Source organism: Enhydra lutris, unplaced genomic scaffold (genome assembly GCF_002288905.1).
Source record: "Enhydra lutris kenyoni isolate GAN:26980312 unplaced genomic scaffold, ASM228890v2 scaffoldscaffold10, whole genome shotgun sequence".
Taxonomy (NCBI): domain Eukaryota; kingdom Metazoa; phylum Chordata; class Mammalia; order Carnivora; family Mustelidae; genus Enhydra; species Enhydra lutris.
In genome coordinates, this window is record NW_019154094.1 from 8,320,237 (window position 1) to 8,342,314 (window position 22,078).

General features: G+C 59.9%; 1 protein-coding gene across 2 annotated transcripts in view; it reads left to right on the forward strand.

Annotated features, from left to right (window-relative positions):
- The first annotated feature begins 4,087 nt into the window (after positions 1–4,087).
- Positions 4,088–22,078, forward strand: part of LOC111143969 (semaphorin 3F) — a 28,349-nt gene continuing 10,358 nt past the window's right edge. The window contains exons 1-2 of one of the 2 annotated variants that reach the window (XM_022498009.1): positions 4,088–4,168; positions 8,085–8,244. In XM_022498009.1, the coding sequence (XP_022353717.1) occupies positions 8,133–8,244 (112 nt within the window). In that variant the 5' untranslated portion in view covers positions 4,088–4,168; positions 8,085–8,132. The remainder of the gene's footprint in view (positions 4,169–8,084; positions 8,245–22,078) is intronic. The other variant, XM_022498010.1, reaches the window with a different exon arrangement.

The window sequence follows — 22,078 nt, forward strand, 5'->3', positions numbered from 1 at the left end:
TTCTGAGCCTGGACTGTGGGGACTTCTCATTGCCCCACTCCCGGTGCTGCCAGAGCAACGCCCTACACCCCCTCCCAGGGCCCCCTTTGTAACGCTCCCCCCATTCTCTGGGATCCAGTTCCGGGAGGCGGGTGAGGGCTGCGCCTGGGGCAGGGGAGATGAGAAAACCAGAAAGTGGGGAAACCTGAGCCAGCAACGCTGGGGCGGGCGGGCCAGGGCTTGCTGAGCCTGCTAGGCCCGGGAAACAGGTTCCCCCTGGAGACTTGGGCCAGAGGAAGGGGGGGTTGGTTTAGTTACCACCTTCATCCTGGGGGCATGGCAGGTTTCTGAGGCCCAGGCCTCCAAGTCTTGCCTTCTGGATGCTGAGGATGGAAGGGCAGAGCCTCTCTTGAGGTTACTCAGCGTAGCAGTCTTCTCTCGCCCCACTCCAGGGAGGCTGGACAGAGGCGGATAGAATAGACAGACAGAGGATGGACAGACCGCAGGAGCCCAGGGCTGTACCTCAGTCCCCCACAGTGCAGCCTGGAAAAACCAGAAGGAAAAGAAACAGGCATGTGTGCGGGCAGAGACAAAGGCTGGGCCAGACTGAAAGGCTGGGAGTGTTTTGGAGAAGAGCTCCAAGGTGATCTTGGGGGGCCTGGCCCGAATTCAGCACCATCACCTGGGGGTGAGGCCCGGGACAAAGGGGGCTAATTCCTTCCTGGTTGTAACCCTTGTTGTTGGGCTTTGTAGCATCTCAGAAACTCTGGGAAGCTGAGTCATGAGCCCAAGACTCTACCCTCAGGTTGTCACCCCAGGGCTTATCTTATAGGTACTCAGAGTCCATCTTGAAAGGGAGAGGGAACTACTCTGGGAAGGGGAACCTAGAAGCTGGGTCAGAGGAGAAACCAGATCTGGCCTAACCTTCTTTGTGTCCACCCTCATGTGTGTATCCAGATTGGAACCAGGATGGGCCATGGGAGAGCTGGAAAAGAAGCAGGCCCAGGATCTAAGTGTCCTGCAGTAGAGGGAGGGAGGCCCAGCAGGGCCAGGGGGCCAGCCTGGCCTGGCTGTCTCACTTCAGGTGACCCCTCAGGGCATCCCATGGCTCTCAGGTGGAGCTAACAGCTGAGTGGCTTTTGGAGAGGAAGACACAAGGACTCTGGGTGGCGGGGAAAGGGGCCGGTGGAGGCAGCCCATCCAGAGAAGCCAGGTGGTGGGACTAGAGTTGGCTCCTGGCCTATTGGTTCTTGGCTTGTGTTCCCTGTTGGATCTGGTGCCACGGGGATTTGCTTTCTTATTCATTCAATAAAGATTTATTGAACTCTGTAAGTGCTGCACCAGGCTCCAGCACTCACGGCCAGCCCTGAGTGCCTGTCTGGGTTGTAGGCCCTTGGCTCCACGTGGGCCCCCTGGCCTGGCCCTTCCCTCCGGAGCCTTCCCACAACTCATGAAAAGGCCACCTTTTCCTAACACCACAGTCCAGTGCCTGCAAGCCTCACCCCACTTCCCTCAGTCGCCCCTTCCTCATCTGCACAGTGGGGACAGCAGGGCCTGCTTCTCGGAGGAACCATCAAGTGCCTGGGAACCCATAACCACAAACTCTGGTGGCAGACAGGGCCTCCTAGCCTGGCCTCCAGGGCTGGCTTCGACACGCCCTTAGACCCCTACACTGAAGACAGATTGTGGGAGGGTCGACTATATTTCTCCCAAGAATGCATATTTTATATGCATAATAACATGAATAGTGACACAAAATGGCCAGCCCAGCATGGACAGCGGACGGTGGGCAGGGGTGCACTGTGAGTTCTCTGTTGCAATAACTCTGCTTTTATTTCTATTACTCAGTCTGCTCATGTTGTTTAGGAGAGAACTGGCATTCCATTGTGTGAGGTGGGCTTGCTGAAGGTCTCTCCCCTCTCCCTGCCTCCCCGTCTTCAGAAGGCCTCCATGCACTAGCACCAGGTCCGTTCTCTGCGTCTGAGCAGAGCTCCATGGACGCATCCATTGCATCTCTTTTCTTCCCAAGCCAGCACCCTGGAGTCTTTGGTAAGTCCTAATAGTTCTGCTTCAGTGACCATGATGGTGATCACGCTGGGGGTGGTGACAGGGGTGGCCAGGCTATAAGACCAGGGAGACTGGGGGTGAAGGGGAGGTGGGGGAGGGATGGTGTTGGAAACCATGGTGATGGCGGCGTAGGCTGCATTGGTGATGGCTGCGCAGTGGTACTGGCCTCAGCGGTGACCCTGGTACCTAGAGGAGGAGGGATGAGGAGGGACGATTATCACGGTGTTTTAAATGAGACCTAATAGAGCAGAGGGGTGCAGGCATGGTCCCTGGAGCCACCATAAGTCCAGGCTGGTTTCCTTGCTTCAGGCGGTCTCTGCTTGGAGCCTGTGGGCCAGCACTCAAAATCCAGGGCAGGAGACCCTCATCTGGGTTCTTAACCTTCCACAGTCAACCTGTCAGTGGGTCAGACGGAGGGATGGCTTCTCCAGGGGACTTGTTAACCAGGGAGAGAAGGGGGAGGGGAAAGAAGGAGGAGAAGGAGAGAAAGAAGAGAAGGAAAAATAGGGGGAGGGGAAAGAGGGTGAAGTGGAGGGGAAGGCAGAGAAAGAGGAAAGAAGGGAAAGGAGGGAGGAGAAGGGAGAGGACAGGAGAGGGGAGAAAGGGAGAAAAAAGATAGGAGAGAGGAGGAAGGGGAGGGAATAGACAAGGGAGGAGAGAGAGGTGGAAGGAGAGGACAAAGAAGGCCCATGTCCCTTGGGACCTCAGCAAAGGGCCTGGGGCAGGGCTGAGACTGTGATCCTGGTTGGTGAGGCCATGGCCTTGGGGTGTCAGGTCCCTTCTGGGATCAGGGGAGGTGTTTGCCTCAGTTGCTGGGCTCTGGGGTCATCGTGAGGCCATTTGAAAGCAAATGTCCCTTTTAGGAGAGGAGGCCCAGCCTATCTGGCCTCTCTGGGGATATGGAACTATAAGGAGTGGATCCGTGGGGCTGCCGGTTTAAAATAGGACTGGAGGCTGGGGAATCACGGGTAGCCCTGGAGTGATTGGACAGAGCAGTCAGGCTGGGCTGCTGCGACCTGGCCTGGGTTGGAGGCAGCGAGCAGGTCCAGCGGTGCCAGCCGTCCCAGAGGCTGCACCGCCACCTGCTGAGCGGCTGGGGCAGTCCTGGGTCCTACGCTGCGGGACTCACGCGCGGGGCCCGGCGCGGCCCGCAGCAAGTGGGAAGGAGTGACACGGCAGGGGGTGCGCAGGTGAGCGCAGGCTCGTTGCTCCCCGGCGCGCCCGCCCTTCCCGCCAGGGAGTTGAGTGCCGGGGTAAACACCAGGCGCGGTGTGCGCGGTGTATCCACTGAGAGACAAAGCCAGGGCGGGGCGGGGGCGCCGCCCGCGAAGCCGGGGCGGGGGCGCGGGGTGCAGATTAGTCTCCCCCGGCTCGGGTCGCCCCACCGCCCCGAGAGCCCAGAGCCCAGCCCGCGGACAGGTGGAGCGGGGGCGGGGCGGCGGCCGGGCGGGTCCCGCCCCGGGGGTGGGGCCGGGCGGGGCGGCCGGGGCGGGGCCGCGCTATGCAAATGTCGCCCACGGGCGGCCAATTGCCGGCGCTCCCCGCACGGCTCCGAGCGCCCCGTCCCGCCGGCGGCCGCGAGACCAGAGCGAGCGAGCGAGCGAACGGCCGCGGTCCGGCGATCCCCGAGCGCAGCGCAGGGCCAGCGCGCGCGGTGAGGAGCGGCGCAGCCCAGCGCGGCCGCCCGGCCTCAGTCCAGCGCGGCCGCCTGGCCCCAGTCCAACAAGCAGACGAGCACCACCGGGCCGAGCCAAGCGCAGCGCCCCGAAGCCGAGCGCGCGCCGTCGCCCGCGCCCCGCGCCGGGGAATGCGCCCTCGGCGCGCCGGCCAGGGGGCGCCCGCAGCCCACCCGGGGGGAGGCGGCCCCGAGCGCCCCTGAGCCTTCCCATGGCCCGGGCTAGGGCCCGGGGCCTCGGCTGCTGACGCGCCCGAAGCCCGCGGACCCCGTTAAACCCGGGCCGCGGCGTCGACCCCGGCTCAGGCACAGCGGCGAGAGGGCGCGGGCAGGGCCATGGCCCCGGGGGGCCGCTAGCGCCGGCCGGCCCAACCGGGAGCCGCTCTGCCGCCGCCGTCGCCGCCGCCCCCGCCGCCCGGGAGCCCAGGCCCCGCCGCCGCGGAGGAGGTGAGTGCGGCGGGAACCGGGAGGGAGCAGTCAGGCGGCCCGGCCACCCCGCGATCCCTCTGGGACCCGCGGCACTGCAACTCTGCAGAAGTGTCCGGGGCGCGGGGCTCGGAGAGGCAGGGGGCTTTCCGGGGACGCAGGGGCTGTAGGACTTGACTGGGCGCTGTACCTGTCCAGGCTGCCCGGAACCTTATCGGTGCGACGTGGGGATGTGTGGATGAGATGTCCTGCGGGGTCACCAGTGTGCAGAGCAACTTTTTCTCGTCAGATTCTGGGTGGGTGGGTGCTTGCACGCACCCCCACCCCCACGTTCCTGGAGCGGGAGTCCGGACGCCCCTTCTCCTGGCTCAGCTCTCTCCCACTAATGCCTCGGGCAGAGCTCTTCCCCTTAAGTGCGTCTGCCCTGCCTCAGTGTCCCAGAATCGTCTGCTCTAAGAGAAGCGCTATACCCGCAGCCCCCACGTGGAGGGTCCCCCAGATCAGCAAGGCAGGAGGGCCTCCAGCCCTGAGGCTTTTCTCCCAACTCTGTGCTAACCCCTTGACCCCCAGCTGCTAGCTGGGTTTGCGTTTCTAACAGGGAGTCTTGCTCGGCTTAGGGGCCTGGCTGTATGTGGGGTGTAGGTGAGCTGCCAGAGCCTGCAGTTAAGTCCCCCATTTGGGCAGGCTGGAGCCCCAGTGGTGAAATGGGCAGGGGACTCTAGGAGCTTGGTGGGCTCACCTAGAACAGGTGGGACCAGAGAGTGTCAGGGTGGCCCGGGAATGAGGCAGGCCTGGCAGGATGGGTCAGCTGGAGCTAAGGCTGAGGCCCTGGCTGCTTCAGTAACTTATAATTGTTGAGGTAACTGTGTGGAGAACACCATTCCATGAACCCCCCGGGGAGGGGGGCCACCTGAAGGCACTGGTGTGTCCACCCTGGAGCTGGGCCAGGTTGGGGGTTCCTGTCCTCCTGAATTCACCCAGTTTGTCTCCCAGAAGCCTCTGTCCTAGTTGCAGAGATAGGGGTCCGGGGGTTGGGAGGTTTATCCCTGTCCAGGGGATTGGATGGAGCTGGGGTCTTTTCTGAGGCTGTGTGGGAAGTGTGCCTGGACTTATGGGGTAAGGTGTGCTGCAAGGCTAGGGCACTGGGTAAGCTTACCCCTGCTGCTGACCCCCAGTTCTGAAGTAGCCAGGCCCAGAAGTGCGGGGGTGTGAGGAGAGAAGGCCAGCAGCCTAGCCTCAGTGGCCCCCATGCTCTGGTAGACATACCTTGATGGGGAGGATGAAGCTGAGCCCAGGTGACCTTGACTGGGAAACCCTTGATCATGAAAGGGGGGGTTTCAATCCCAGCTATGGGGGGGTGGCTCTGCTTCCCAGTCCATGGGGTGCTGGGGGAGGGGGAAAGCCAAGGAGCCAGAAAGGATCTCTGGCCTGTGGGGGTAGGGGTGCGTACCGTAGGGCCGGGGTGCTGTTAATAATTTCATCTCCATGTTCCCCCGCAGCCCCTGCTCCTGCCTCCCTTCCATCCAGGCAGTTCTTAGCTCAGAGGAGCTAACCTCCCTTCTCTGAGGCAGGCTGTTCACTCCCCCAACCCCCTCCCCACAAGCCTGGGAGGTCTGGATCAGGCCGGACAATTCGACTCCCTAGCCCCCTGCCCTACCCCCAGGTGCCTCTAGACCCCCTTGTCTGGCCGCCCCTTCTCTGCACCCCTTGCCAGCCCCAGCTCCTCGGTTCTTTGTTCGAACGTCTCTCCTCCGTCCCTCCCTCTCTCCTCCCTCTCTCCTCCTCCCTCCCGCCTGCCTCCCTCCCTTGCTCCCTCCCGCCAGGCTTCTTTCCTTCTTTCTCTGCTCTCCTCCTGGTGGGCTCCCAGGTGGCGGTGGCTGTTCCTTCTCTGTCCACCCACCTGGCTCGCCTTACTGGGGGCTTCTCTGGGGCTGGGGCTAAGTGGAATGCATCTAGGAGCTGGCAGAATGGAAGCGACTGTGGAAATGTCCTCCCCTTCCTTCTCTCTGTCCCTCTATTTCTCTTCTCCCCTCTCTCTCTTCTCTTTTCCATTCCCCCATGCTTTCCAAAGAGGGGTCCTGGACTTGGCCCCAGTAGACTTGAACATCCCCCATTCAGTCCTTTAAAGGGCCAGAGCATCTTGGGAGGTCCCTGTAGGGGCCCAGTGAGGCAAAGCCTTCCACCTTCCTGGCTACCTTGGAGAACTCTAAAGCTGTCCTTGGTGACCCTGACCTTGTTACCATGAAAATGGATGCAGGGGAAATGAGGTCAAGGGGGGTTTGAGTCATCCTGAGCCCCCTGATACATAGGATCAAAGGTCTCTGAGGGACCCAGACTGCAGCTTGCCTCCCACCCAAGCCAGGGCAGTGTTCCCCAGCTTCCTTGAGCCCCACCCCACTAGCAGGTCAAGTTCTTGAGCAAACACATGCTTGGGAGGACGTGTGTGGGCATGCAAGTGTGGACGTGTGTATATCCACAACTGTGTGTGAGGCCTCACAGGTATACTCGAGGGTGATGGTGGCCTCAAAGCCCTCTCTCCTACCTGCTCCTCTCACCGGAGCCTGCGATTCACCCAGCACCAGCTTGGTGCCCCAGCAGCCTGGGGGAGAGGCTGGCTCTGGTTCTCTCCTTCCGCTAGCCTCCCCAGGAGGGAGCATCTGTGATGGGGGATCTTTAAGGAATGGTGAGAGGGTGTTCCCACAGAGGGCACCACCTGGGGAATGGGCCAGGAGACCTGAAGCCTCACTTCCTGTCTGAAGAGCCACCAGTGTGGTTTGCCCTGGCAGGAGAGGCTAGGGCTGGGGGGAGGGGACCTGGGTCCAGGGAGGGCCTCAGTGTCTGCTGAGTGGGGCCTGACAGATGTGGAGCCCGGCCTTGCCTCAGCCTCTGTCCGCCAGTGCTGAGGATTAGCAGCCCCTGTTGCCTCTCACCCCCACTCCAGGGTCCTAGAAATGGGCCTAGGATCCTGCCCTAGGAAACGAAAGTAGACAAGGCAGATCTGGAGGAGGGGGCTCACTTTGTCGTTCTCTGTGCCCCCACCCCCAATGTATCCGGGTGGGGGGGTTGGGAATTGGCGCTGTTTTTTGCCGGGAGGGAGCAATATGTTCCGACAACTGGTGCTGGGCTGCGTTTACCCAACAGCCAGCCTGCCTGGGGAGACAATATTTGAAAAACATCATATCGAAACTTGGACCTGCTGGGGGTTCTGCTGGGGACACTGAGGTTGGCTCAGACGCTGCCCCAGGCCTGCTGGCTTTCCTCGCTCCCCTCTCTTTGCCCTCTAGAGGCAGAGCTAGAACTTTACCTGGCAGGAAGTCCTTCCGTACATCTGACCTGGATCCCTCCTGCTGTGATTTCAGTAAAAGTAGACCCTGCTATTCTTTGCCTCTCCTTTTCTGGCTGCCATCTCTTCCATTTTAGACTGTCTATGTGTGTCTCACTTATCCTCCACTGTCTCCCATGCCCCCTGCCCCAATAATCAGGTCCCAATTTCCTTAGATTGGGTGGAGAGGTTTGGCGGGAGCAGGCAGGACGGCAACCATCTCTTCCCCCATTTCTGGAGGTGGGCGAGGGAAGGAGCAGCCCATTTGGTTGGGGGTGGACACAACAGAGAGAGCCTGCTGGGAACTGGAAGAAGCTGTAAGCTGGCCTGTTTGAGCAGGACCCTGCAAATGGAATTCGGGGTGCTGGAGGGCAGGGTAGTGTTTGAATATCCACTGGCCCCTATTAGCTCTGGTGACCCCAGGCTGCACCTGGTTGCTCCGTCTTTGGGCCTATTGGCCACACATTCCCAGATAAAGGCAGGGACCAGAAAGTGTATAAGGTTTGCACACTGGGGCATTCATGGCCCCAGGCCAAGGGTGTGGGAAAGGAGAGTTGGTAGGTCCAGACTCCCCCATCTGCCTTTCATATTCAAATATTGATTCCTCCTTCCCAGGTGTCCAGACAGCCCAGCCAGCTTCTTGGGCCCTAGGCCCCTCCCACAATGCCTGTCGCTTGTCTCCTCCTCTGGGCTTCCCTACTGACTGGGGCCTGGCCAGCCACCCCCACCCAGGACCACCTCCCGGCCACGCCCCGCGTCCGGCTCTCATTCAAAGGTAAGAGACTGCCTCGCTGGTTCCCAGCATCATCTTCTGTCCACAGGATTCAGCCCGCTGCAGAGGCCACCGGAAGAGGCAGGGCAGAAAGAGATACTTCATGCAGCCACATGGGTTGCCCTGGGTATGTGGGTGGGGAGGAGAGGGATGGCGGTAGCTTGGCAGGAAAGGCTAGAGAATGGGCCATGTGGACGTTTCCACAAAGTCTCCTGAGCCTGGGCCCCTTCTCAAGGCAGACTCTGGGGTGTCAGGCTGGGTGGCCTTGGGTCCGTAAAGCACCTCCCTCAGTGTGAGAGATAACTGGGGAGAGATGCCTCTTCTTCCCGAATCGTATTTGGGGAAGCCCGTCCTCGCTGCTGCTCTGTGTCTGGTCCTGCCCTGGGTGGTTCCTGAGGTGGAGGGTCAGGTGGTCAGGCAGAAACCAAAGCCGCAGAAAGCTGGAGCAGCAGACCCTGCTCTGCTAAGGGGTGCGTCTCCAGGTGGGAGGGGGTCCCAGGAAGCTGGGAGGGTGCCCTGGGCTGCGAGGGGAGCGCGGGCCATTTGGCGAGTCCAGGGACAGCACATGCTATGTGACGGGTCTGAGCTCCCCAACGAGCACTTTGCTTTGGGAGTCACGGGAAGGCTCTAATGAGCAGTTGGGTTCTGGAGAGTGAGAGACAGGTCCCCCGGCTCGATCGCCACTGGTGGGCGAATACACATGGCACACACTCAGGTGTCCAGATGGCTCAGTCACTAGCTCTTCTTCAAAGGTGTGTATGATCGGAAGATTCTCCCCCCGCCCCTCCTGCGGAAAGGGGATGCTGGGACCTGGGGGGCCTGGGGTCACTGCGGAGTTCTCCTCTGGCCCAAGATCACTTTGTCCAGCCGCCTGCCCTGGGCGGGGCCGACTCAGCCCTAGCTGGCCAGATTTCCGGGCACACAAATTGGGGTGAAAGGCTGGGCTGACTTTTCCTTCCTCGGGTTTGGCTGAGGTCCAGCCTCCACCTCACCATGTTCCCATGTCCCCTTGTCCCCAGCAGAGCTCCTCCCCTGTCCTCATCCCACCCTGTGAGTTGATGGGGGGAGTGGGGAGTGAATTTCAGACGATGTGCCTGGAAGGAGTCCAGTGTGGGGCCTGAGGAGTGGGCGGAAGTGTGATGGGTTTGGTTGTAAGAGCGCCCTTCGCCCCTAGGCCTGAGAAGGGGTGAAGTTTATTCTGCTGATCACTCCACCCTTCCCCAGTGGACTTCCTCCTAGCAGATGAATAAATCTTGAAGGGGCCTGGCCCTGCTCCCACTCCCTTCCCAGCCCAGGGTGCCAGCATGGGGAGCAGAGCATCCCCTCCCCCAACAGGGGAAGGGAATGGGGCCTTGTCTCCACACCCCTGGGACCCTAGAACCCAGACGTTCACTCTGGGTGCTATTTTTGCCATTACCCTGGAGACCCATGAGGGGAAGCAGGCAGGATAAGACACAGGGCGGTCCTCAGTCCTCGGTATGTGCCTCTTAAACCTTCTTAGACCTTCAGAGACAAAGTGCTAAGGACTTTCATTCCTGTTTTCCAGAGAGAAAAACCGAGGCTCAGGCAAGGGCAGGGCCAAGGTCAGGCAGGAGGCAGAGGCGAGGCCAGAAATAGAACCCCAGTGTCCTGGCCTTGCTGACGCCCACATCAGTTGGGTCGATCCCTTCTCATTTAGCTCTGAGGCTGACACCCGCAGTGACTAAAAGCCCAGCTTGCTGGCAGCTATCCTGTGGTGCTGACGGCCATGGCAGCTCAGGGTGGGACCATGGGATGCCTGGGGCCACCCCACCCCGGGCCTCCATGCCTTCGGACACACATCCTTCTCTGCTCCGAATGAACTTTCCAGTTCCCTGCTGATCCTGTGGCCCAGTTGTGTGCTTGGATGTCACTTAATTTAGCAGATGCTTGAGTCCCTACTCTGCGCCAGGCCCCATGCCGAATACCAGGGAGTCTGCGGTGACCAAGATGGGGTTCTCACCATCAGACTGGCTGCAAAGCTAATGGACACCTGGTGGGTTGGTACCACTTGGGAACCCAGCACTGACGCTGCACCAGGCCCAGTCACCCCCCCATGCTGGGTGGTCTCAGACTCGTCGTGTACACAGAGTAAGGCTCAGAGAGGAGAAGGTCTTCACCAAGCATTTGTGGAGTGAGGGTGGATACCAATATCCATAGAAACCGGATTTCACAGCTAGACCAAGGACTGGGAAAGGGCTGGGGGCTTCTTCTCCCAGGTACACGTGAGGGGCACAGAGAGGGTTGTTCTTAGAAGCACTGGTGATCCTCTTGCTCTTTGCCTCAGTTTCCCCATCTGTGCCTTGCCTGAATATAGCAGCTGGCATGCCAAGCCCCCAGGACTCAGCCTAGGCCCCTCTCCTCCCCTCCCCTCCCCTGGGCCTGCTGCCGTCAGGAGGTGCCAGTTCCGGCCTGGCTGGGCCAGACCTTACAAGCTGGAGGTGCTGGCACGGGGGGCCACACTGTCCAGAGCAGCTAAAGGAAGAAAGGCAGGAACTGGTCCAGGCTTGGGCTTGCTGCCTGTGCACCCGCCTGGGCACCCCAGCCAGGCCTAGAGCCAAAAAGGTGCAAGGGAGCAGGGCCCCAGAGTTTCGCTATAGCCCGGGTCAGAGCAGGGGGAAGGCAGGGTGGAGGGGGCTCCTATGGCCCATCCCCTCAGCTTCCAGAAGCAACACAGCCAAAGTCAGGCAGAAGTGCAGGGTCACGTGGGGAGGATTTCCAGGAAAGGTGAGGTGTTCCCTGAGAGCTCATGCTTGGGACCAGAGAGCCTAGGCAGTAGGACCCTCTCCACCCATCCTGGCCTGGAATTCCCTTAACCCCAGAGTTCCTGGCCAAACCTGGGAGAAAAAGCTCCCCCCCCCACCGTCCTGAGATGACCCAAGCCAGGGGGCACCACCTCCCTCAGCAGCAGGGAGGTATGAGTGCCCTGCCAGGTCTTTTGTTCAGCTTGGGGAATGTTTATTTTATCCCAGGAAGCCACCTCCACAATAAGCTGCTGCCTGCCGCCTGGGCCAGCTTCAGCCAGCATGTGGGGCAAGCCGCATTTGGTGGGGGAGAGGGGTCCTGTGATGATGCAAGCTGGCTGGGCAAGCTGGGGAAACTGAGGCAGGAGTAGGGCAATGGAGTGGAAGAGCCAGGAAGGATGAAAGTAATAGAAATAACGGTCAGGGGGCGCCTGGGTAGCTCAGTCGGTTAAGTGTCTGCCTTTGGCTCAGGTCACAATCTCGGGGTCCTTGGATCAAGTCCCACGTCAGTCTTCCTGCTCTGTGGGGAGACTACTTCCCCCTCTGCTTGTGCTCTCCCTTTCACTAGCAAATAAATAAATAAAATTTTAAAAAATAAATAAATAATGGTAGGTACCCGTGATGCTAACCATGTGGTGTTTTCTCCAAGGCCTTTCCAAACCCTCTCCAAGGGTTTCTCCCTGGGTTTTCTGTGAGGCTTCCCATCACTCAGGAGCAGGATTAAGCTGGAGCCTGGCTCTGCCTGATGTCTGAGCCCGTCCAGGGACTGAGAGAGCAAAGGGTGGGTTGAGGGAATCAGGCACAGGTCTCTCCCATGAGCTCGGGACAGGGTTCCAGGATCCTACTGCTGGCCTTAGCCTTCCCACCCTCATTTCCTAAGGAGAGGGCTGAGGTCACCCTGGGTGGGCTTCTTGTGCCCTCTGCTTTTGGAAGCGACAGCATTGGGGTTTGACTGTTCCTCTAAATGCATCCCTCCATCACCCCAGTCCTCCACTGCTCAGAGTCCCCTAGGAAGGTCTCTCCTTTTGGAGAAGGAAAGCCAGGGTCCAAGAGAGGAAAGGCTCCTGTGTCCAGGGTGGCCCTGGGATTTGGCTCTTCTCTAAATCCAGGCGTGACTGGCTTGCTCTATGCAGAGGGACACTCGGCAGGTGGAGGGCGAATGGGTGGGTAAGTGCCGGTCACTGCCTGCCCACCCAGCTCAGCCCAGCCTCCAAGCCTCGGGAGATTAAAGGCACAGGATAGTGCCACCGCTTACATCATCCACATGTGGCATCAGAGAGCCAGAGTGGCCAGACCTTCTTGTTAGGAAGTGACAACATTGGAGGTTAGGAGAGGTCATGGCCCATTTACTTCACCCAAGGGGGATCAAGAGTGGGTGAATATGGGTTGAAGTGAAGGTGCCTTTAGCCTTGATGGTGCATTGCCCCACCCCCCGGCCTAACTGTATGGTGGGGGTGGGGTGAGGACCTGCCCTTACCCCCACCCCCAGGAGCTTGCTGGCCAGCTAATGGGGGCTGGCGGGAGTTGGTGGTGGCTAGGAGATTCAGAATAAGGAGGAAGGAGAAGGAGGGTGGGGGGAAGCCCAGAAGCTTGGAGACCAGAGGTGGCACTGGGGAGCTAGGTAGAGGTGACCTGTTTCTGACAGCTACACTGGGATTTGGAACTAGCAAACTGGGGAGGGCAGGGGGGACCAGTATTCCAGATGAGCCAGGAGGAAAAAGGTAGGAAGACCCAAAGCATGAACTTGAGCCCAGAGTCCTGGATCTCTGTTTTCCAGGAAATGGGAACTGCCTTACTCCTGAGAAGGGACTGGGAAGTGGCCACTTCGGGAGCTGGGAGGTCCTGGAGGTTGGCTGTCCCCTCAGCTGGCTAGCAGTTGGCATTCAGAGAGAACGGAGCAGGTCCTATTCTTGCCGAGAACCCGTCTGAGGCCCAGCCCGAGTCAGCCAGCGCGGGGCTGGGGGCCTCCGGCTGTGGTCCTTCCAGGTCCAGCCGAGCCTCTGATGGGCCTGCCGCTAGCTGGGCCTCAGCAGCTCAGGCCCTGTCTCTGGTTCCCTGGCAGGACGCCCGCCCCTCCCTCCCTGGCTCCAGCTTCCCTTGGCACTGAGCGAGGAGCTGGTGCATGCTCAAGGAGTAAATCATGTTCCTTGGCAGCCCCCGCTGCTTCGTAATCGTAAAGAATTTAAAGAGAAACCGCCAAGATAAAAATCTCGTCCCAGCCCATAAAGGTATCTTTCACCCTGTGGCTTGGGAGGCAGCGGCCTCAGAGTGGGCTCCTGGCTGTCTGCACCTGCCTGTCTGCACCTCCAACCCTGTGACCCCTCCAGAGGGGCAGATGCCCGGAGGGTGTCTTCAGAGCTGTGGGTACTCCGCCCCTCCTCCCCAGGAGACCTCTTGCTCCTGCCCCAGGACTTAAATTTGGGAGATTGTGAAGGTGATGATGGTGATGTTTGCAAGGGCTGTCCCTGAAGGCCGACAAACCTCCATTCTGCCCCTGGGAGCTGTGTGACCTCAGGCAGGTGGCTTAGCCCCTCTAGGACCTGGTCTCCACACACCCCCAACCACACTGTGTAAGGTGGGAACAGCGGTGGCCCAGTGGGGGCGACGTTCTGAGGGCTCAAGCCACTTTGCCAACATCCCGGCCACTGAAGATCTTGAGCAGTGTCCCTGGGACTCTCTGTGTCCCTTCTGTGTTGTCTGTCAAATGGGCATAAGGATGGGGCTGAACTCACCGTGCTGCAGGAGGGTTCCCTCTGTGAGTGCAGTTCCAGCCCCGGGGAAGGAAGTCTCAGGAACTAGGAGCCATCCTGGTGGGGGCAGAGGGGCAAGGGCGGTTCCTGGAGGAAGCCCAAGGAGTCCCGCACTGCCTCACCCCTCCCTCTAGATTTCTAACCATTGGTGAAGGTGACCGTGTTTGGAAAGGACTGCAGGAGGTACCCCGAGCCCTGTGCCAGGCAGAGATATGATGCCCTTGCCGTGGGCATCTGGTCTGGCTTCCTGGAGGAGGCTGCCTTTCAGACAGGGGAAGAGAGACTGTGGGAGGGAAGAGCAGGAGCAGGGAGGCATGTGTGGCATAACACCTGCAGGGAGGGCAGAATCCTGTGGGGAGTGTTTGCACTTGCTCCTTGTGGTTTTCAAGTTCTTTGTTCCTCTTGACAGAGGCACCATGTACACACTGTGAGGGAAATCCAGTGAGAGAGAGGCACTGGAGAGGGGATGCCTTGGAGGGAGCTCCCTCCGCCTAGGTGAGCTGCCCACTCTGATGGGGCCCCGTTAGCAGCCTCGGCGACCCCTCCTGGAGTGCCATCCCGGCCCGGGCAGCCTGTGCTGGGGATCCAGACGTGGGTTGCTCACTTGGGCATCTGTATCACGGGGCTGAGAGCAAGGTTTCCCAGCCTGGCCTGGTGCTGTCCTGGGAATCTGAGCCCTGTCTCAAGGGAGCCCTTGGAGTTTTGGAGAAGCAGAGAAGATTCCTGCTGCATTTTTCTTAGAAATAGCAAGAGGGCCTTTGCCAGAGGCCTGGATGCCAGAAGGCTCCGGTCTGAATTCAAAGATCAGCTCATGTGGGTGCCAGAGCTTGGCAGGCCTGTAGCCACCCCCCCCACCCCCAACATACCCCAGGCTGGGGAAGAGTCTCAGGGAGAGCGTGGAGGCCTCCTAGGCTCCAGACCCTGAGCACTGGTCCTGACCCAGCAAAAAATGGGCCTGGGTGGTGGCTGCTGTCCTAGGATTCAGGAGGCCTGTCTACAGGGGAGGGAGGCCTCAGCTAGGCTGGTTCGTGGCCTTCTCACTGGGGCTGCTGGCAAGTATGGCCCTCTGCTCCATCTCCGGGCAGGGACAGCCCCAAAGCAACAGCCCCTCCAAGGATCAGGAAGTCTTTGGGGCATGAGGCCTCAGCTCCAGACCCCCCTGCCCCCACTCATCTTCCTTCCTTCCTTCCCCTCATCCCCCCTTGCCTCCACCCCCTCCCATCCTCACCCTGACCCCTCCTTGGCTTCCTACCCGGACATGCTCTTTCCTCTGAGGTCCCTGTGCCCAGCCAAGAGCCATGTTTCTTTCCACTTCAGGCTCAAGGCTGATGCTCTCATTTCCCTCCCTGGGCAGAGTCCACTGCCTGTGTGGCTGCTGCTCAGCCAGCCTGGCGGGCCCTGGAGGTTAGACTCTACGGTTGGCAGGGGAGCAGCTAGAACTCGGGGCGTGGGGGTTGTGGGCTCCTGCGGCACCCCAGGCAGCCTCTGCCCAGGGCTGCTGCCTGCTCCGGCACACCCTCCTGTCCCAGCACCAGGCCCATGTGGAGAACTCGCTGCCTTCCTAGACGGGTGACTGGCTGAGTCCTGCTTGGCCTCCAGACTCTGTCTGACCAGATCAGCCAAGGCCAACCCTGAATACACATCTGTCTGTTCGATGCCTCAGTTTCCCTGTCTGAATGTTGGGGAGGGGACTAAGACTGTCTGGGACATCCTGGGAATCTCTGGGTGAGCGATGTGAAGGCATACAGGGACCCCAGGAATCCAAGGAGGGCAGCAGAGATGGGGGCCCAGAGATGGGAGTGGGGGAGGGTCTCGACACCCACCAGCCTGTCAGTTCTGTCCTGGCCTGTCCGTCTGGTTGATTTATCGGAGTAAATGAGCCATGGAGAGTTTGTTGTCTTTTGCAGTCATGGGGAGGAGGAGGTAGTGGGGGAAGGAGTGAGGGGTTTCCGGGCTAGGTCTGGAATGTGGGAGGCGGGGTGGGTCCCCGAGGCCTGTGGAACTGGAAGCAGGATCCACTCTCCCCACCTGAGAAATGGATCAGTGTGACCCTGCCCTTAGGGCCGACTGTCTTTCTACCTCCTTCACCCTTCTTGGGGTACATTCCTTGCCTGGAATGTACCCCAAGCTTCTTGCCTGGCCCAGGCCACTGCCTCCCATCCCATTCCTGGGCTGCCCTGCCCCTACAGGCCAGCTTTCCCCCTGCACTGTGTCCGAACTGAGCAAGAGCTCTGAGCTTTGCCTAGCTGGTGAAGGCCCAAAGGTGTCCTCATAGACGGCAGTGCGGGCCGAGAAGGATCCACACTAGACCTCCCGGCCTCCTGAGTCACTGGGTCAGACCTAGAATGATCAGGCGCCATGGAGCCCTGGGGGGGCGAACAGGGATCCCTGGAGGGACCTAGGCTGGAGAGCCCCCTACCTGCTGGGCCACAGTGGTCGAAATCCATTGGACGTCCTTGCACAAGAGAGGTGTAGAACCGTGGGTTTCTGGCTGGCACGTGTGCCATGGTGTGGCCCTGCTGCCCCTTCCCTCCTGGTTTCTTCTGGGTCAGGATGAGCTATGCCCCCAGCCTGTCCTTTCCTGGGCGGAGCAGGCGGGCACTGGGGCGGAACGGGCGTGGGAACAGCATGGCTGAGCCCGCCGGCCCCTGGGCCCCAGGTCTCAGCCCCCAGCCCCCAGGCCGCAGTCAGCAAAATGGGAGGGCTTTAGCCCAGCTGGGTGGCTCCAGCTCAGCTCTGGCTTGGTGTTTACCGAACAGCTGGGATGTTTACAGTAGCCCTTAAGAAGGGGCCCCTAGTTCCAGAGGATTTCCCAACTCTAGGGTCCCACTGGGGCTCTTCAGACTTCACCACTTTCCCACACCGCAGGGACAGCACGTCAGGGAGGTAGGGACCACAGCCATCCCTACCCTCCTCAGCCCAGGCTGGGCCAGTGTCACAGCACCTGCCCCTCCACGCACCCCCCCCCACCGCCGCTTGTGTCCCTCTCCCCCAGGAGCCAACATTCCCAGGAAGTGGTGCTCTAGATGGTGAAATACGGTAACTGGGTCCCCAGTTCAGACTTTTAAATTAAATTCAATCAGAGCGGTTATTGAATATAAACACGCGGAGTCATTTACATGTTAATTATGTTGAATGGACTACGAGGCCATAATTAGTTGCTAATTGGGTGAGAGCGGCTGTAATTGGTTTTGTTGGCACCGACCTGGCTCACCTGCCTGGGGGAAGGGGGTGCATGTGGATGGCTCCTGGGGATTTTCTGGGTCTCCAATCTGGAAAGCCTGGCCCAGGGATGGGATTGGAGGGGACAGATATTGAGGGGTTTGGGGCTGAGGAACTCCCCCAGGGAGGAGGCAGCTTAAGCCTCAGGCAAAACTCTGGGTCTGGTTTCTAGGGATTCCCATCTAGAACATTTCTGGGATAGAAAAGGGACTGGGAGAGCAAGCCCCTGATCATCAGTGACAGCCTCCCCTGCCCGGCTCCATGTGGGGCCTGACCCTGAACAAATGGTAAATGCCCAAGGGAGTCTGTGGGAGCACAAGTCAGATGTCTCCCTGGTACACACTTGCAGATGCTGGGGCCATGGATTGGCCTGGCCAGTGCTGGGATCCCGGCACTGGGGTGTGAATGAGGTGGGTGCAGAGGCTTCAGGGGCCGCCCTGCCCCCAGCTCGGCCTGGCTGGGGCTCCCAGGATTGTAGGGCTGTGGCCAGGGGCTGAGGCCTTCCGGCTGGCCGCTCATTAAAAGAGGATTAGGCCAGGAGCCAGGGGGCCAGCTCAGCCCCCAGGCCTTCCTCTGGGGCCCCTCACAGCTTTAGGGGCGTGATAAGGGTCTGCCCCCACCACACTGAGTCCATGGGGACATCCAGTAAGGACTGTCTAGGCCCTGCCACTCCCACTGCCGCAGCTGCCCCCTCCTTGTCCACCTCCGTTTCCTTCCTCAGAAGGGCAGGAGGACAGAACTCTGACGGAGACCCTGGCCAGCACCCCCACCTCTCACCCCTAACCTCATTGCTCTTCAGCTAAGAGATTAGGGCTGCACTAGCCTACATGAGGTCAGAGGTCAGGGCTGGGCTGTAGGGACCTGTCTGTCACCCCCTAGTACCCAAGCACAGCACTGGGAGGTGACACTGTCAGTCAGGACCTGCTGCTTTGTGGGGCTGTAACCAAGGGGGCGGGGTGCACACCTCTGCTCCAAGACCCCCTTTTGACAGCAGCCCCTGCCTCACTGGCCACAGAGCCGGTGTCCTAGAGACGGGGAGCAGGGGTCGGCAGCAGGGGTCAGGGCCGCCCACTTGAGGTCTGCGGGTGAGGGCCACGGACACACCCCCTCAGTGAGGTCCACACCCACTACCTCCTTTAAAGTCAGGCACCCGCTGCTTCCCCGAGGGGAGGAAACAGAGATTCCCCCCACCTCCCAAGACTAAACCCCTGGGCACTGAGAATGTTCCTGCCTCTGGACCTTTGCCAGGCCATTCTGGGCCAGGACTCTGAGTGTCTAATGGCCATGGGGAAGTTCTAGAGGCTGGGAACGGCTGCGGAAATGAGGTGTCTGATGCCAGAAAAGGCTCTTCCTTCCCGATGACGGGAAAAGCCTTCCCGGATGTCGCCCCACCCAACGTGTGCCCGGCCTGGGTGAGGGTATGGGGGTGGGGAGCCCTTCCCAGGAGGCATTACTACACACACCATCCTCTCTCCCCAAGGTCAAAGCTTATCCAGACTTGAGTTTCAATATCCACAAAACTTTTGATTGTGCCCCACCCCCCCTCCTTGGTACTGCCATGGAGATGGGAGTTGGGTAACACTCCTACTGTCAGAGCTGGGCCTGGGACACATGGAATGGAGTAGAGAACAGCCCTGAGGACGTGGCCAGGCCAGGCCCATGTCACCTCCCCTCACCCTCCACAGATGCCCCTTAGGCCCAAGTCTGTGCTCCTCAGCGGGGCTGGGGGCCAGGAGCATCTAGCCTTGCTGACGGTGCAGGTATCCGAGCAGGAAACCCAGGACTACTCGGCTACTTCCTGCCCTGACCCAGGCTTCTTGGAGGAATGAAGGCCTCTGGCTCCTTTGCCCTATGGCAGGGTGGGGAGGGGGTGGTGACAGGACACTAGTTTCACTCCTTGCCCTGTGACTGGAGGTGAGCACCCCTCTCCCCTGGGCTTCAGTATTCCCTGTCTGAAGTTGGGGTACAGAGCTGTCATGGAGCCCCTTGTTTTAATTCTTTCCTACAGTCTGGCAGGAGTGAGAGGAGCACTCCAGCCATGGGTTACTAAGTCCAGAGCCCTACACTCAGTTCATTCTGGGACCCTGGAAGAGCCATCCTTCTCCACCTCAGTTTCCCTTTCTGTAAGCTGGGTTTGGATGGATAATTCAGGATTTAGCTCTGCTCCTGTGAGTTGAAGGTGGGGTGGAGATAAGCTGGAGTTAGGGAAGGGCTGGGCTGAGTCAACAGGAAGCCCTTTCCTGCCCCATTACCCTCTCTGCTCTGTACCCCAGCACTAGGAAGTGGTATAGCGGGAATAGGACTGAGGGTGGATGTCCTCCAAGAGATGGTGACACCTGGGAGCCAGCTTGCAGGGGGCAGAACTAGGAATCTCATCCATTCTCCTCTCCCCACCAAGACAGAGACAGCCCATGAAGGAGGGTGAGGAGAGGTCCCAAGGCGTACTCGGCTGAGTTCAGAGCAGGACCCTCACCTGCACGGATCACATTGAACTTCAGTGCTCGGAGGGCTCAGAGATGGTCTACCTAGGAAATTGAGGACAGAGTGCCCTGATTGAAGTCATGAAGCCCTCGCCAGAGCCAAAGACTCCTGACCCTTGGTCCTACGCCTTTCCGACCCCACATGGCCTCATGGGGACTCCCCCTCAAAGTTTCCACAGTGACCAAAGCATCATGTCCTGTGACAACAGAGCCATTGACGCCATATCCCATGTCCACTGGCAGGGGTCCCGGGGGTCCTGAGTCATGTGTCCTGTCAGTGGAGGGGGAGTCACCTTTAGGCCCTCGGCCTCCCAGTAGGCAATCCCCCTCACAGGACTGGCTTTGTCTGGGCTGCCTCTCCTTCAGCCCCAAAGGCCACGGACCTGGGTGGGAATCTTACCCCATGCTCTTGGGCCCTGTTCCTTCCTTTCTCTGTGCCTTGATGTCCTCATCTGTAAATTGGATGTTGTGAGCTCAATGTTTTGCACATAATAGGTGCTTGATGAGTAAGTGGGAGGCTCCCTCCATGACCACTTCTACCCAAGGGGTAGGGAGCAGGGAGTGCATGTTTAGGAGGTAGGATGTCCGATCAAGGCTAATCTCCTGCTCCCATGTTCCTCTGCTGAGTGTCTTTCCCCTGCCTTTCCCACAAATGGGGAATGGAGCCTGGAGTGCTGGGGCTCTGAGCTCTGGGGGGACTTGGGCTTGGGGCTTGGGCAGTGGTTCCTGCAGAGGGGGAGGGTCCAGATTACAGAGGCCCAAGACTGGGCAGGGGTGGAGGGTAGGGATTCTGACTGCTTATGTCCCTGGGGCTAGGTGTTTGGAGATTTCCCCTACCCCAGGTGCCTATGTCTGAAGGTACCCACTTGAGCCTCTGCCTCCCTCCCCTCCATTGTCCCCCAAATGCCTCCTAACCCAGTAGGACGGGTAAGGGGACAACCCAAGGCCATGACCCCAGCTGGGGTATAAATAACCCCTGGCGGGCTGTCCGAGCCTGGGGGGGCTCCGCTGGCAGCCCCATTTCCTCTCTGGCTGCTTCCTGGCCCTGGGGGTGGGGGGAGTGTTTACTTTCCTGTTGTCACTATGGCTGGGTGGCCAGGCGGGGGACTCCAAGTGGCCCAACAACAGGTGCAGGACAGGTGCCCAGGCTGCCCTGCCCAGGACTTCAGAGGCACCGCCGGACAGGCGGGCAAAGCCGTAGCCAGGCAGGGATCGGCCCTTTGATCCCTTGGCGTCCCTGCGTCCCAGCGGTTGGCCAAGGTCATCACCTGTATTCTCTCGTTGCCACATGCGGCTGGGCAGGGCAAGGCCTTTGCTTGCCTCCCAGCCCCTCAGATGTAGGCTCTGGGTCTGCTATGGGAGTCTCCTGGCTCCCAGCGCCACCCTCCTCCCAATGTTAGCACAATCCTGGAGCTCCCATCTGAAGCTGCTCTCAGGCATAGCCCCTCCAGCTCTGCTCCAGGGTCCCGAGCACACAGCCAGGGTCAGGGTCAGCCAGGTCCCTCAGAGACAGCTGCCTGAGTCAAGGTCGACCTTGACTTGACTGATGGGATGGGGCCACCTGCTGGTCCTACCTTCTGGCAGCATCTAGGGCACATGATCCCAGCTGTTCTCCCTCCCCAGGCCTACCTCGTGACTGCCTCACCTGGGAAATGGGTTGCCAGCTACTGGGCAGGGAGATGGGAGCTGTATGGTGGCCTTCACGGGTGCCTCATCTGATGCCACCCGGGTATGCACATGTGCAGACATGGGCCATGTGCGTACAAGCGTGTGCTCCTCCATGTGCCGCCATCCCCAGCCCTGTCCCCTCCCCGTGCTGGTGAATATTTATCACCTTCATTACAATCTTCCCTCTTCTGCTGAGCTGAAGACAGCTGGGGGTGGGGTGAGGAGGGGCTTGCCAAGTAGACCCCTTGGCTCTCCCCACTTCCAGAGCAAAGTTCTTAAGTTTTCTGGAGTCCTGTGTTTGTCATTAGCCTGTCACTGGCCAAGTTCCTTCCTGTCCTTCATCTCCAGGAAGGAGGACTTTCCCCCAGCAATCTGGGGGCAGAAGGTCCAGGGCCGCCAGACTCATGCAGAAGAGAAACTAAGGACTCCACTGGACCCTGCCCCCCCAGCCTTGGGACACTGTAGCACTAGGGGGAAGCTTTCCTGGGAAAGACTGTTCCTGACTGGTTCAAAGTGGCCTGAGAATTCCACCTTTAGCATCCCAGTGGGATCTGGGGGGAAGCCCAAGTTCTGTGGGACAGTATTGCTCCAAAGAGGGCTGTCCAGTGTCCTGGCTGACCAGCTTCAGATGAGGCAGTGACCATGCTATGTGTCAGCTTTGCCCTGACTGGTGGGCAGCTGGGGTGAGGATAAAGCATCCCGGCCCTGTGCCAGCGTCTGCAGGCTGTCCTGGAGGCACCTGCCCCCCGCCCTCCTCATTAACCCTTTTAGGCCCCTGTGGGAAGCAGGCCCCACCCTGAGCGTGGGAGCATTAGCCCCCACTAGAGCAAAGACTCTTTGATGCCATCACGCGCCCTGGCCCGCACCCACTGCCCTTTCATTGGGACCCAGAGACTGGCTGGGGCTGCTGATGAATCAGGGCTTTAGCTTTGGGTGTGGTCCCTTCCCTGGCCTG